Source organism: Columba livia, chromosome 1 (assembly GCF_036013475.1).
Source record: "Columba livia isolate bColLiv1 breed racing homer chromosome 1, bColLiv1.pat.W.v2, whole genome shotgun sequence".
NCBI classification, from domain to species: domain Eukaryota; kingdom Metazoa; phylum Chordata; class Aves; order Columbiformes; family Columbidae; genus Columba; species Columba livia.
Window position 1 is genome coordinate 181,135,764 of NC_088602.1, and position 12,952 is coordinate 181,148,715.

The following is a 12,952-nucleotide window of genomic DNA, read 5'->3' on the forward strand; positions in this document are numbered from 1 at the left end:
AAAACTGGGCTTTCACATATTAAATAAGGATCTATAGTATCTTACCATAACGTTCCTTTCATAATGTTCATGCTCTTTTTCAAAATCTATTACAAAGCCATTTAGAGACCAAATAAATGTCAGGTCTAACGTGGGATCATGGGATGCAATGCATTGCATGGTAGCATTCTCTCCAACGGTGACATCAACATTCAACGGAGCTAAAGTAATCCTTGTAGCTTCTGTGAAGTTAACAGCAAACACGGAAAATTCCAATAAATAAATGTTTATCCAAATGTAAACTCAGCTCCATAGCTGTTTGATTACACATTAAACCGCTCCCTCAAAACGTAGCTTACGTGTTATTCATGCAGCTACATTTCAAGGGACCAAACTGAAGGGAACAAAGGAAACCTTTTACAACTGAAATGCCTAACTTCTATTTAGCTGTCCACTGAAAATGGCTATGTTTCAGTCTCTGAATCACATTCCTATTTAAAGCTACTTTCATTCATTGACTATATCTCAGGTAGAAAGAAGATAGATGATTAATCTTATGTGACTTGTGTTGAATTTCTTAATTATAATATTTCTTATGTTTTAAAATCTGTCTCTTTAACAAATGGAAAGTTTTACTCAGTTGTCAGGCTGAGTCAGATTTCCACTAGAGCATTGCAGGGATTGAGATCTTAGTTTATCTACTGAGAAACAATATAATGGCTGCATAACAAACTATGCAAATAGCTACATGTGGAAAGGAAGAGAAAATAATACAACAAATGAAGAAAGCTGTATATCCCCCAGCAATGTCTCTTATTATTACAGAAACAACAACACCAAAAAAAGGCAGAGATCTCAGAGCTCTTGGTACATGCATCAAACTCCTATCGCAAATTAGCAACACTGGTCTGGAAGGGACTCACTGGATCACTGAGACTTGTTCCTTTTCTTTCAATTATTATCATAAAACAAAAAGCCACAGTGTATCTTCCTTATGCCATGACATAAAATATCTTTCCCATCAATATGAGAGTGAGAGTAGGGTACCAAAACCTGGAAGACAATAGCCATAAGAAAACAGCTATTGCTGCTAGTTAAGATCCAGGTTCAAGCATGCTCAAGGAGCACACTGCCTGCCACCATACATGGAACAGCAAAAATTTCCTCAATAAACCCAATATTTCTTGTCCATCTGCCTTGGAGAGAAACCTCCCCCTGGATCCTAATCTAGTAATCTACATCCTGCTTAATACTGAGACTGTGAGGATGGCACAACTACTGGCTTCTGCAGAATGGAGCACCTCATAGTAGTTCTATGACCAGTGATTTCCTACATGTTTACAAAAAGGACTCTACCAGTCTGAGAAGTTGCTGAAACAGTGCTCAAGTGGCAGTGAACAAACAGCATGTGGGAAAAACCTTCAGACTTCAGACTGCCTGCCAGCTTCAGATTTAACGTTTTATTTCCTGTAGTCATGTGCAATGTCTGAGAAGTTTTACGGGCCACACAATGTGCTTGGGAATACAATTTTCAAAGTATTCTTCATCAACACTCACCACTGTCCACAATGCGAAAATTATTTTGAAATATGTCATCTGACCCTTCTGTTTCTGCTGTGATGCAAGAGAGAATCTTAGTCTTTTGGTTTCCCTTTTTAGATGAATCAGGGCAGAATTCCCCCAAATTTTAAAATTCTTTATACCTAGTTTATAAGATTTATAAACATAAGGTTTAAGTGTTTCAATCTGCAAATTTAGTATGAAAATGGTCTTCCTGATTCTAGAAGATATAACTATTTGGGGGCTGGATATTTATTTACATGATCTTTCAAAATAATTAAATGCCTGAGGGTAATAATAGGACATATAAAACTGCAGAAGATGATAAAAAGTAATTGCAAACATTAAACAAATCTGCGTAATGAAAACAGTCTTACAATTCATTTGGTACAATAAATTTGGTATAAATCAGTCAGAAAAATGCTTTCGTATGATCTGATGATACAGATTAATTCTTGTATTAATATAAAACATTAATATTGTGGCACTGAGCTGTCACATCCAGACATTAAAAAATGTATTTGATAAATAACTCTTCTACTATTAGTGACACTTGATAGATAGAGCTGTTCATGAATGTCATCTCTCCTATCTGTATTCTACAGCTATTTATTTGACATCAGATTTTAAATACACAATTGAGGATATTAGTGCTCAATCAGTAAATGCTAATACCCACAAAAGAAGGGAATTTATTAGTGCTATAATCTGGCTACATGTCCCTATCTCCCAAATTTAATGTGTATTTCTTTAACAGAAATGATCTCTCAAACTTGTTTACCCCATTACAAAAAAAAAATAATAAAATAAAGAAGAGAAAGGAGAGGAGACAAAAAGAAGAAAAAAAAGAAACAAAATGAGAAAAGAAAAGGAAAGAAAAAGAAAATGAAAGAAAAGGAAAGAAAAAGGAAAGAAAAGCAAAAGCAAAAGCAAAACAATCACACTTTATCCTGAGCACTACGCTACCAAATTGAACAAATGCATTAAAGTGTATTGATTTAATGGATCAGATTTAATAATTTCTGACAGAAAAATCAACCCTGAAAATTGAGATACAGTCTCACAAGTGGTGCAAACATACCCAATTTCTACTGAGCAAAATGCTTTAAAAACATCTAGTAATTGTTTAATGGACAATTAAATCAGAAATAAAAGATATAAAATGGCTTACAAAAGTAGTGCAGTGCTGGAACAAACATTAGTGGTTTTGAATTAAGGCACTGTGCCTGAAACAAACTACTGCAATTTAGAGGTTTACCTGTCATTTCTAGAACACCAGTGCTATTAGCTTTTCCTCGGTTGTTTTCTGCAAAACAGGTGTAGCGGCCTTCATCCAGCTTTGTGATATTGACAATTTCCAGGCTCCCATCATCCCAGATACGTATGCTATTGAAAGTGAAAAAAAAAAAAAACATTAAGGTACTTGGAGCCACACTGCTAGTAACATTTTGGTGTATTGCTTTCCTGAAATTACACGTTCTCCTATCCCTGAAGTCTGCAAAAGTGCAAACTAGCCTACAGGATAAATAGAAACATGAAGCAGCATTTTTAAGACTCACAGCATCCACTAACAGCCAATACTAACCGGGTCCCATTTACAAGCAATTCTGTTCCTTTGCTCCAGGAGAATTTGGGCTTAGGAGCAGCTTTAGGCTTGCATTCGATGATTACACGGCCCCCTTTAGCTGCAAGGATTTTCTTCTTCATAGGGTTCAGCTCAAAAGTGGGAGGTGAAGCTGAAAGCAAAAATTAACACAAGTACTACTGTTAGTGATTCTTCTGCAGAATACAATTTGTTTGCAACGTGAAGGTAAATTGTATAAAAGTGTCCATTATTCAGACCAGTGAGAAAATATTAATGATACAGAGATGTGGTGAGAAGTAGATGGTGATCTAAAAGAAACAAGAAAAATCATTATGTAGTTCTATGCTGTGTGACACTAGAAGTTTCTTTCTATTGATTTCTGAACCTCCATTTAAGTTTAATCTAAGAAGATCAAAGTCCCCAGAAATCAATAGAAAGTTCCTCCCTCTCAAAGGCCTTTTGATCTGTCCTAATAAAATTCAGATTCCTGGAGCTCGACTTCTGTAAAAGTTGCTCATGTGATCATACTTTCAAATAATAGTTAGGTTTACTTTTCAGTGGTTTTAATCACTATCTAGAAACTTTAAGGTTGTGCCCTTCTTCTTCGTTGTGTTTTCTGTTTGGCCAATGGGCCTTAGGTGCACTGTCAGATGCACAAGAGTGACAGGTCTGTAGCAAGCACCACATCTAAGGTCAGACCTTTGCTTAGTAATTTGCTCTTTATTTGCAATAAAAAAAAAGAAAAAATGCTATTAATTATTTTGCATCTTGGCGTACCATCATTACCAACGATGTCAGCAAGTGTGTGCACAACTTGAGGAGACAGGGCTATTAGTTCATTACAGGAACACAGAGAAAAACTCTGACAAACATTCACATCTTACCAACACTGAATTTTGAAAATGTGCATGCAAAAAGTGCTCATTTCTGGGTAATCCAGGCTGGTAGTAAGTACGTTGTAATGAAAGAACAGTGAATGACAAAGTATTTTTGTGCAATGGTTTGAGGAATTAAAAAATAGTGTAGCTCTCAGGAAAGTCTGGAGGTAAATGTAAGATGGAAAGAACCCAGGGTAACTACTGCAAGGAAATCTCCTAGGGAAGACATGTCATACAGCCAGTATGGCTGCTCTGACGACAGCAGTAAAGATGTCAGAAACTGTTTTAAGCCTCAGCACTCTGGATCTGAAAATCAAACCTCCAGCAGGATGGTCCTTAGGAAAACACAATGGATTAATAACTACATCGAGCCACCAAATGGGACAGTTATATTGCACACAAACATTGCAGCTGCTCTTAATTGGTTGTAGAAGGCAAAAGCAAAGCGGAGAGTGAAGAGGAAGAGCTTCAGAGGCCTGGTGACTCAAAACATGGTTTCTAAAAAACTGGATTTTGCCCCACAGAAGAGTGAGCACAGGTGAGCGAAAAAGAAAACACTTCTCAATCAGTTTTGCAAACTTTAGAGGGTAGATAGAAACTCTACGTGCCACATATAATTTCTGCAGTACTGGTTCCTCTGAGTGGTACCGGCAGCAAGCAAACATCAGAAATAATGCAGCAAACATTCCCCATAAATAACCTGAAGTAACTTGATTCCTAAAGTCGTTGCCAAAAGCCAGCTAGAGAGCTCAAATAAATCCCATCTCACACAGATGCAGTGAGGGTTCTTAGCTTTAACCTCACAGGAACCTGCTACCAAACAATGCTTGTATTTACAACTGCTATCTTACTCACACCTGAAATAGTAAATAGAGCAAATAATCCCACTTACCCACAATCTTCAGTTCAGCATTTGCATAAATAATTCCATGCGTGTTTTCTGCTATACATTGGTACATGCCGGCATCGTCAAAGGTCAGACTTTGCATTCTTAGTTCACCTTTCCGGAACTAAAATACAGAATCAATAAAACAACAACTCATATAGATTACGCACGCTGGAGAATTCACACCCATTCAAATGTCTTCATTTTTTTTTAGTGACAGCATTTGGAAGAGAGTCCCTCACACAACACTCAGGCACCAGCGAGATTTTATTCTATCCATGTTACATTTCAGTCTTTGCAACAATGTGTTCACCTTATTTTTTTTTACAGAATGATTTGATGTCGATTGACATTTCTCTCGGAAAGTCCTAGCTGAGTGGCACTAGGCACTTCTACTCTAGTCTGCTGTTACCATACCAATGCAAAGCAAGTCCCCGTGAGGTACCAGTTTTACAGAAGATTCCTCTGGGAGGTAGTAGAGACTATTGTCTATTACTTTGATTTAATATAAAAAGAAAGTATAGTAAATCAAAATAAAGTACTTGATCTATTTCTAAAAAGCTGTGTATAAAATGCACAGAGTGTGGTAGGATATTTTGTAAATTGCAAATAGATGTTAACCCCTTTTTGAAAGATCATGTTCATTAACTCTGTTTTCTTGTGAAAATAAAGCTCAAAAGCTTGAAACTCTGTATATAAGTCAATTGGAATGCATAGCACAGTGGAAGATTAAAAGAATACTATTTATCTGAAAAAAAAAAATAGATTAAAGGAAACATGTTTCCTGTACTGTTTTATTTAAAAACATTTAAATCAGGTTTTCTACAAGGAATCTTTGTTTTGTGCTAAGTGAAATAACTAATTAAACATTATCTGATTTAGAAACAAGTTATATTCTCAGAGCAATTTAAATACTTCCATGATTTCCCATTTGGAAATCATTTTGTAATACACAGCATAATCATCTGGTATACTACTGGAGAACTACACATCGCTTTCTGCAGTCCAGTGTGTAGATTTTGTCAGGGACAGCCAAGTTCAGTGGTGACTGCAATTCACTTGTTGAATTACTTGTTTGCAATAACTACAGAAGATGGAAAACAGCATTGTTTTGTCTGGTTAAATCCATCTCCATATGGCAGATGGTGATATCCCTGTTCTCCCTGCAACCTCCCACATTTTTCCCAAGACTTGCAGCCAAAACAACGCTGCCTCATTGTCTATTTTTTTTGTTTGCTTGCCAAAATCAGTGTCACCACAGCTCAACAGATGCACCATTACATTGTGCTCTCTTCTGTTCTCTTTGTTCTTTAATGGCTCATCATACAGCGTAAGAAGTAGATATCAAATATGTTGTTGAAATGCCTGGACAGAAAATCTAGTTCATTTAAATACAATATCCAATGCAATAAACTTAAATTATCAAATGGGACTCATTTAAACTTCCCATCACCTATAATAATGGAATTTTGCAATATTCTGAGGCTAAAAAAACCATGAAAAGGTACATGATATGGGAAAACTACTGATCATTTAAAAATTATTCTTTCTTCTCTTGTCTCTAGTGACTCTGTTTTTTCTTACATTTTTAGACACACTCATGTTTAGTATGGTTAAAAGGATTATTTTTAGAGAGAAGCAGGTAGACATCTTTTATCCAGGGAGAAGAACATCGCATTTACTTATAAAGGTCTGGATAAAAAATTATATCCACCTCTAAAACAAGTGTTAAAAAGGCAAGTTCCTAACTCAGAGCTGATTATTAATGTATTTCAAGACTGAAGATTGAGATAAAACTTTAAAAAATAGATTTTAATCCCTAATGCAAGTGGAATCAGCAAATATTTTTATTGTAACTAATTTTCTTTTAACCTTTTAATAACACATGCTTCAAAAACTCATTTCCATCAGCTAACCAATTAATTCTGTGTTGACTAGGACAATATACTTACCGAGGCACCATTCTTCAACCATCTAATTGTTGGCATAGGCTTGCCTGTAGCTACGCAAGGCCAGTATAGGTCACTGCCTATATCCTTCTCTGTGTCATTGATATGTTCTACCCACTCAGGAGCGGCTGAAGAAAGAAAAACGTCACGCCTTGTAAGGATAGCAGATACATATTTAATTAGCATTCCAATCTATTAATTCCACTGCTTTTTCAATGGTACTGCAGAAGCCACACAAAGTAATGATGATAACTCAGCAATGCACCAGCACAAGAAAGAATGAAGATGTTTTTGTCTCACTATGTAGACTCAGAATAACTCCAAACCATTTTTATGAGACGAAAATATGGAATTGAAATAATGTTTCATGAACGTCAAAAGATATATGATGTTACTGCTTTCACTGACTTGTGGAAATTATTCAGTAATGCCAACAAAAATTGTGCAAAATAATCTATGTGCTGAAAGGGTCTCCAAGGAAAACATTCTCTTGGTCCAAAGAAGATATTTAAGAAATTAATATTGAAAATGTCCCAGATTTTACTAAGCAAACAAACCTATTTTGTAGCTTTGCCTATAACAATCAGTAACAACCTTCCTACACCAGTTTTCAATTTATCTCACTGAAGTTCAAGCACTTAATTGAGGATCTTAACTCAGCAAATATTCTGTGAAGTTAATGAAAAGAGACAGAAATCTTCTGAACATAATTTATGTGTTACGTATGATCTTTTTATTTCACAGTTTTGTGGCATAAGTCTCAATCAATAAGCCAGGTTACCTGGCATCATTCCACTATGAGCAATAATTTTTTTAGTTCCCTCATTTATCCAAATGCATGAAGAGACAGGGACTGAAGGAATAAAGAACTTACCGTAGCTAATAAGAGAGATAAGACAGTTAGAGAAGACAAGTAAAATGAGGAAACAAGAAAGCATAATAAATCTAGAGGTCTCTTCTTCTTCCTGGCTGTTCTTTCACTTCAATTACTCTAAATGTAATTAATTTCCATTGTTTATAAAACACTAATACTAACAGACATTGCTGTCAAGGTGTATATACAGCTATCATAACCACACAAATTGAACAGTTGTTCAATTAATACACAAATGACATGCCTGGCGTTCAGTGCATGAGTTTTCATTTTTCTCTATTAGCTTGAAAAACAGTGTGTCAGGATGATGCAATGACTCAGCACTGACTTCAAGTGTGAGAACACAGACACTTCCAACATAAGTAAAAGCAACAGATCATGAAGAAAAAAATTGTTCTACCTACCTTGTACATAAATTCTTGCTTGATGTTTATCTTTTCCTTTATAGTTTTCAGCTTCGCACTCATAAAGTCCTTCATCTTCATACTGAATATTGAAGATCTTAAGAACTGCACCAGACATGCTTATCTCAGCACTGGCTGGCATGGGTTCAAGGTATTTACTCCATCTGAGTTCAGGAACCGGACTTGAAAAGGTACAGGAAAGTACAAATCAGTGTGTTCAAGAACTGGCTGTTGAATTGCAGTCTACAAAAATGTGTTTGATGATGAAACATGTCTTTTCATTCCCTGGGATATGAAAGCAAACAGTGCTCTACAATAACTTTAAAACATACTTACTTCCCAAGAGCAAAACACTCCAATGTCACATTTTGCCCCAGGAGAGCATACGTGTCCTTGAACTTCACCTTGATATCAGCAGGATATACTTTTGCACCTAACATGAAAAACAAGAGATTCTCAGAAGAGGCACAGCAGAAATGAATATAGCTATTAAAACTTCCACAGTTCAAGAAAACTGTTATTAAAATTCCAGACAAAATTCTTCTTTATAGTGAATAGTAGCCTGCCCATCCATGAAGTCTGATTTAGCACTGAGCTTTTAACAGTATGGCAGAATTGTTTTACTCAGCAAGTAGTTATCTTTCTCTGAATAGTAATGCCTAACACTTTTGACAGCATAATGCTTTAACATAAACTAATTTACTTACATTTGAAGTGTGATGATGTACTGTGTGAGTGGATGGACAAAGTTTCCATTTTTCATTGATGCTTTAACTGGATGGAATATTTTGAATTGTTGTGAATTTAAGCTCAATATTACATTAGTAAGGGTATGAAGGAGCTAGAGCCAGCAAATCTATAGCTTAATGAGGGCACAGGGATGCAAATGTAATCAACTCTACCCACTGGTGATCCCCCTAGGACTCATCTTGCAGTTCTTGTAGATGAAGATCTAAGTGTGAGTATTGGCCATGGAAAATTTGGACAAACATCACTGATTTGTAATTACGAAAATTCAATCACAGTTCTTCACAGTGTTATGGGAAATCTAACAGATAAAAGAGACACTGAAATCCTGATGATCAGTTTATGAGACTCCAGTGACTGACAGTCTGAATCGGCAAAAGGGAGCTTGGTTACCATTTGGAGAACATGCAGTTTTCATGAAGAATGGCAGAGAACAACCTAGTGACACAAAGCTGTAAAGGTGTCCTAGGGGACTGGCCATGAGACACAAAGCCCCTAGGTCACTGTTGGACAGGAAATTTCAACAGAGGAAAAGGATTTGTCATTTTCAAGGGGGATTTCATGGGAAAAATATTAATTCCTGTTTATCAACTTTTACATAAAGTTTCTGCTTTACAATCATACCCCTTTGAACCAATGCCAGGACCAAAAAAGATATTAATGATTTTGGGATGAGTACAGGGGCTTATCACATAAAAGAGATGGGGACTTTGGGGATGAGAAGTGTGTTCTCAGTGGTATGAAAGGAAATTTGGGAATAAATCCAGGGAGATTTCCTTCACAGAGTTTTCATTGGGGATAGGAATGATTTGGACCTCTGTACATGGAAACTAAACAACGCTGTGCCGTAGCCATTATAACTTGCCATGTATTTCTCCTCACAGAGCTGACAGTTATGAATGAGCAAAATTAAACTATGGTTAGAACATTGCATGAATATAGCACATAGTAACAATAAGTACTTACGATCGGACTGTGGAATAAGGGGAATAAATTTACTGAATACACTCTTTGTTATTGAAGGGCTGGACACAAAACACGAATAATTGCCCTTATCTGATGCTTCCACATTTGCAATGTAGAGATTGCCATTTGTCTGTGACACAAATCGTCGTTTGTCCAATGCAATGAATACCGGGAACTCATTTAGAAGCCAGCGGTAACTGAGGTCATCTGGAGGAAAATATTTTCTAGTCAGTATTAAAAAACAATACTAGCAGTTACTTAAGACATGGAATACTGTCTGCATATAAATTACTTCACTCTGATTTCTAGCTTCCAGATCTTTTACTTGGGAAAGGCAACTATACGAGAGAGAACACCCATGCCTCAGTAGCCAGCTAATGTCTGTGTGCACAGAACACGGGGGCACTGCTGCTGTGTGCATGGCTGCCTGTGGGCACAGACTTCCCGCAGGAACCAGAGTGTGGGGGCAAAAGATGGGCAGATGGATCTTGCCCTGATCCAGCTGAGAAGCCCTTGACAGTGTTGCAACCAGAAATTTAAACTAGAAATACATCTCAGTTCTTCAGTTGCTTCTAATACTTGAGTATGAAAATTAAAACATTACCCCATTTTACAAGACAAAAGAGATGCTAACATCTAAATCCTCACAATGGAGATGCAGATGCCTGAGGTTATGGGCATAATCCCTGCAGAGATCTTCAGCAGCCAATGCCAAGGGAAAAGCACTTTCAGAGTGTAAATCACTTTACCATGATAATTTCTGTTGTGGTGGCTTCATTAGATGAAATGAAACTGGGCTCATTCCAAGGCCAGTCCATGAGTCTGGGATGACAGTTGCACTGACATGTACTCAGGTCTTTTGAAGGGTAGGCCAAGCCTCCTCTCCATTACCCAGATTAGTTTAACTCATACTATTTGTACGTCAAAAACTGTTCTCAAACTCAACAATATCCTTTACATATGGTTGACTGAAAGCATACATTCAAAATGGAAACCTAACCTAAATGTTGATACTCAAGGTACATAAAAATTACTTTTTAAGTAAAATTGAAGGAAATTTCTAGAAAGAAATGTGATTTTCTCTTGCACTCTTCAGCAGTTGAAAATGAAGCACTTTGAGCTGAATTACCTGGGTAGTGGTAAGGGGGCTCACACAGAAGCACTGCTCCAACACCTTCTCGCACTTTAACCTCATAGCGTTCCTCAGGTGGAAAGGGATCCAGATCTAGTACAGAAAAAGACAGGAAGAATACTGTGTTTTTTTCACTAAAATATCTTTTTAATTATTATTATTCTCAGCTCTGTAAAGACAAATATAGAAATACAACAATATCTAGCAGCTAGATAGATACCTGTGGAGCCATCATGCCAGTTTTGCTAATTTTAATTTTGTTATTATCAAGTGCAATTAATTTTTTACAATATTTTAGTCATCATAATGGTAAATGTCAGGAAAAAAAAATAAGTTTTGCAGGGTGTATCCCCAAGAGTAGCAAGATGAGCTACATTTGAAGAAGGAATCTTGGGAAGACAAAGGAAAATTATTTGCAGGGGGCTTCTCCAAAATGTGACTTTAAATATTTACTGTAACTTAAAAGGAGCTTCTCCAAAATGACCTGGCTGCTCTTCCTGACAATTCCAGCAGCCAAGGACTGGTAAGCAGTTAGTTCAAATACATCTTTTGTGCCAGAAGTTTGGGACAGAAGTGGATCCAGTCCCAGAACAAACCTTAGCTGTCCCTGTTCAGACCAACTTCCATGCGGCAGGGTGAAGAGACTACTGTAAAAGGATAAAGAACAAGTGCTTCACAGAGCAAATTAATATAATATGCAATAGTTTAAGTATATTCCCATTCCATTTGTCAGCATGGACCTTACTACACAACTACTTTCTGTCTTCAAAATATTGACTTATCTCTCCTGCAAATTTGAACTTCCTTGTTGCAGACCTTTTGATCATGTTGTAAACTTGTAGCTATTATTGATTTCTGCTTTATTTGGAAATTTTCCTTTGCAGTAATAGGAGAAAATAAAAATGACAATCATTAGCAACAAATGTGTTAGTAATTTCATTCTGCTTTGTATAGATGATGTAGTGTTTGATGAAAGGAAAACCTAACTATGCTTTTAAGCTATTTTAGCTATTTTAAGTTTACATTTTAAATGTAGATATTTTGTCTACAGCATTCCTGAATAACCTTTGAAATGTTGGAACAGTCACCACAAATTTAGAGACATGGAATAGGACAGGCAATTTCTAGATGCAAAACATTATGTTAGTCCTGAAATAGGATGCCAGGTGCAGGAAAGTCATACAATTATTGAGATGTAGTTGTACACCTGCTTTGCACTTATGAAATGCTCTGTACCCTGATTGGGTCTTGATATCTTCTTTGCGTAAGCACTATTTGCTTATTATTCAATAATTATAAGAAGTGTGATTCCATAAACTCTTAATTGGAAGACTTGCATTTTTAGCTAGAATGAAAGAATTAGCATAATCACTGCACTCCTATACTCATAGAGTTAATATTTAGAGAGCATGGAAATTCCTCCTTGTCATTCTTTCAGCCTCTCTGCTACGAAATTTCTGTGTTTTACTATGCTTGAACTCTTTTCCAGCAAACAGAACAGTATATCACCTTCTGATTTTGCTCAGCACACACCAAAAAGCCATTAAATAATCCTGCGGGATAAAATTCCTTCCTTCAGGAGTATGTGTGTAACAGCTAAAAAGGATTTTAAGGGGTTTTAAAGCACCAGATCTAAAAAGATTCAGTTCTAACAAAGAAAATGTTCTCAGATCGATTAACAGACATGACATTTATGACAGAATGTGGCTTTTCTGTAATTTTAGTAAATTTAACAGTAAGACAAAACTAAAATGTCTTGCTCATGTACTATTCAAGACTTTTTTGAACTCTTCTAGATGGTTGTTGCCATTTTTCAATTTTAAGCACAAGCAAAGGATCAGAAAGTTCCACTATAGATCAGACATTTTCTATAATATATAAATTTTAGCAACCCTGTATTCAGTTCTTCAGATATAGTGATTGTGGAAGGAAATGTTTTTTATAGGTGGTCATAAAAACTAGAAGGGAAGAAATAAAACAGTGTAAAGAAGA

At 36.2% G+C, this 12,952-nt stretch overlaps 1 protein-coding gene across 1 annotated transcript in view; it reads right to left on the minus strand.

Annotated features, from left to right (window-relative positions):
* CNTN1 (contactin 1) overlaps positions 1-12,952 on the minus strand; it is a 253,374-nt gene that overhangs the window by 58,350 nt on the left and 182,072 nt on the right. The window contains exons 7-15 of the mRNA XM_065048651.1: positions 10,958-11,053; positions 9,829-10,035; positions 8,452-8,548; positions 8,116-8,297; positions 6,841-6,965; positions 4,895-5,012; positions 3,125-3,275; positions 2,798-2,925; positions 46-221 (exon numbers count right to left, since the gene is read on the minus strand). Coding sequence (XP_064904723.1) covers positions 46-221; positions 2,798-2,925; positions 3,125-3,275; positions 4,895-5,012; positions 6,841-6,965; positions 8,116-8,297; positions 8,452-8,548; positions 9,829-10,035; positions 10,958-11,053 — 1,280 coding nt within the window. The remainder of the gene's footprint in view (positions 1-45; positions 222-2,797; positions 2,926-3,124; positions 3,276-4,894; positions 5,013-6,840; positions 6,966-8,115; positions 8,298-8,451; positions 8,549-9,828; positions 10,036-10,957; positions 11,054-12,952) is intronic.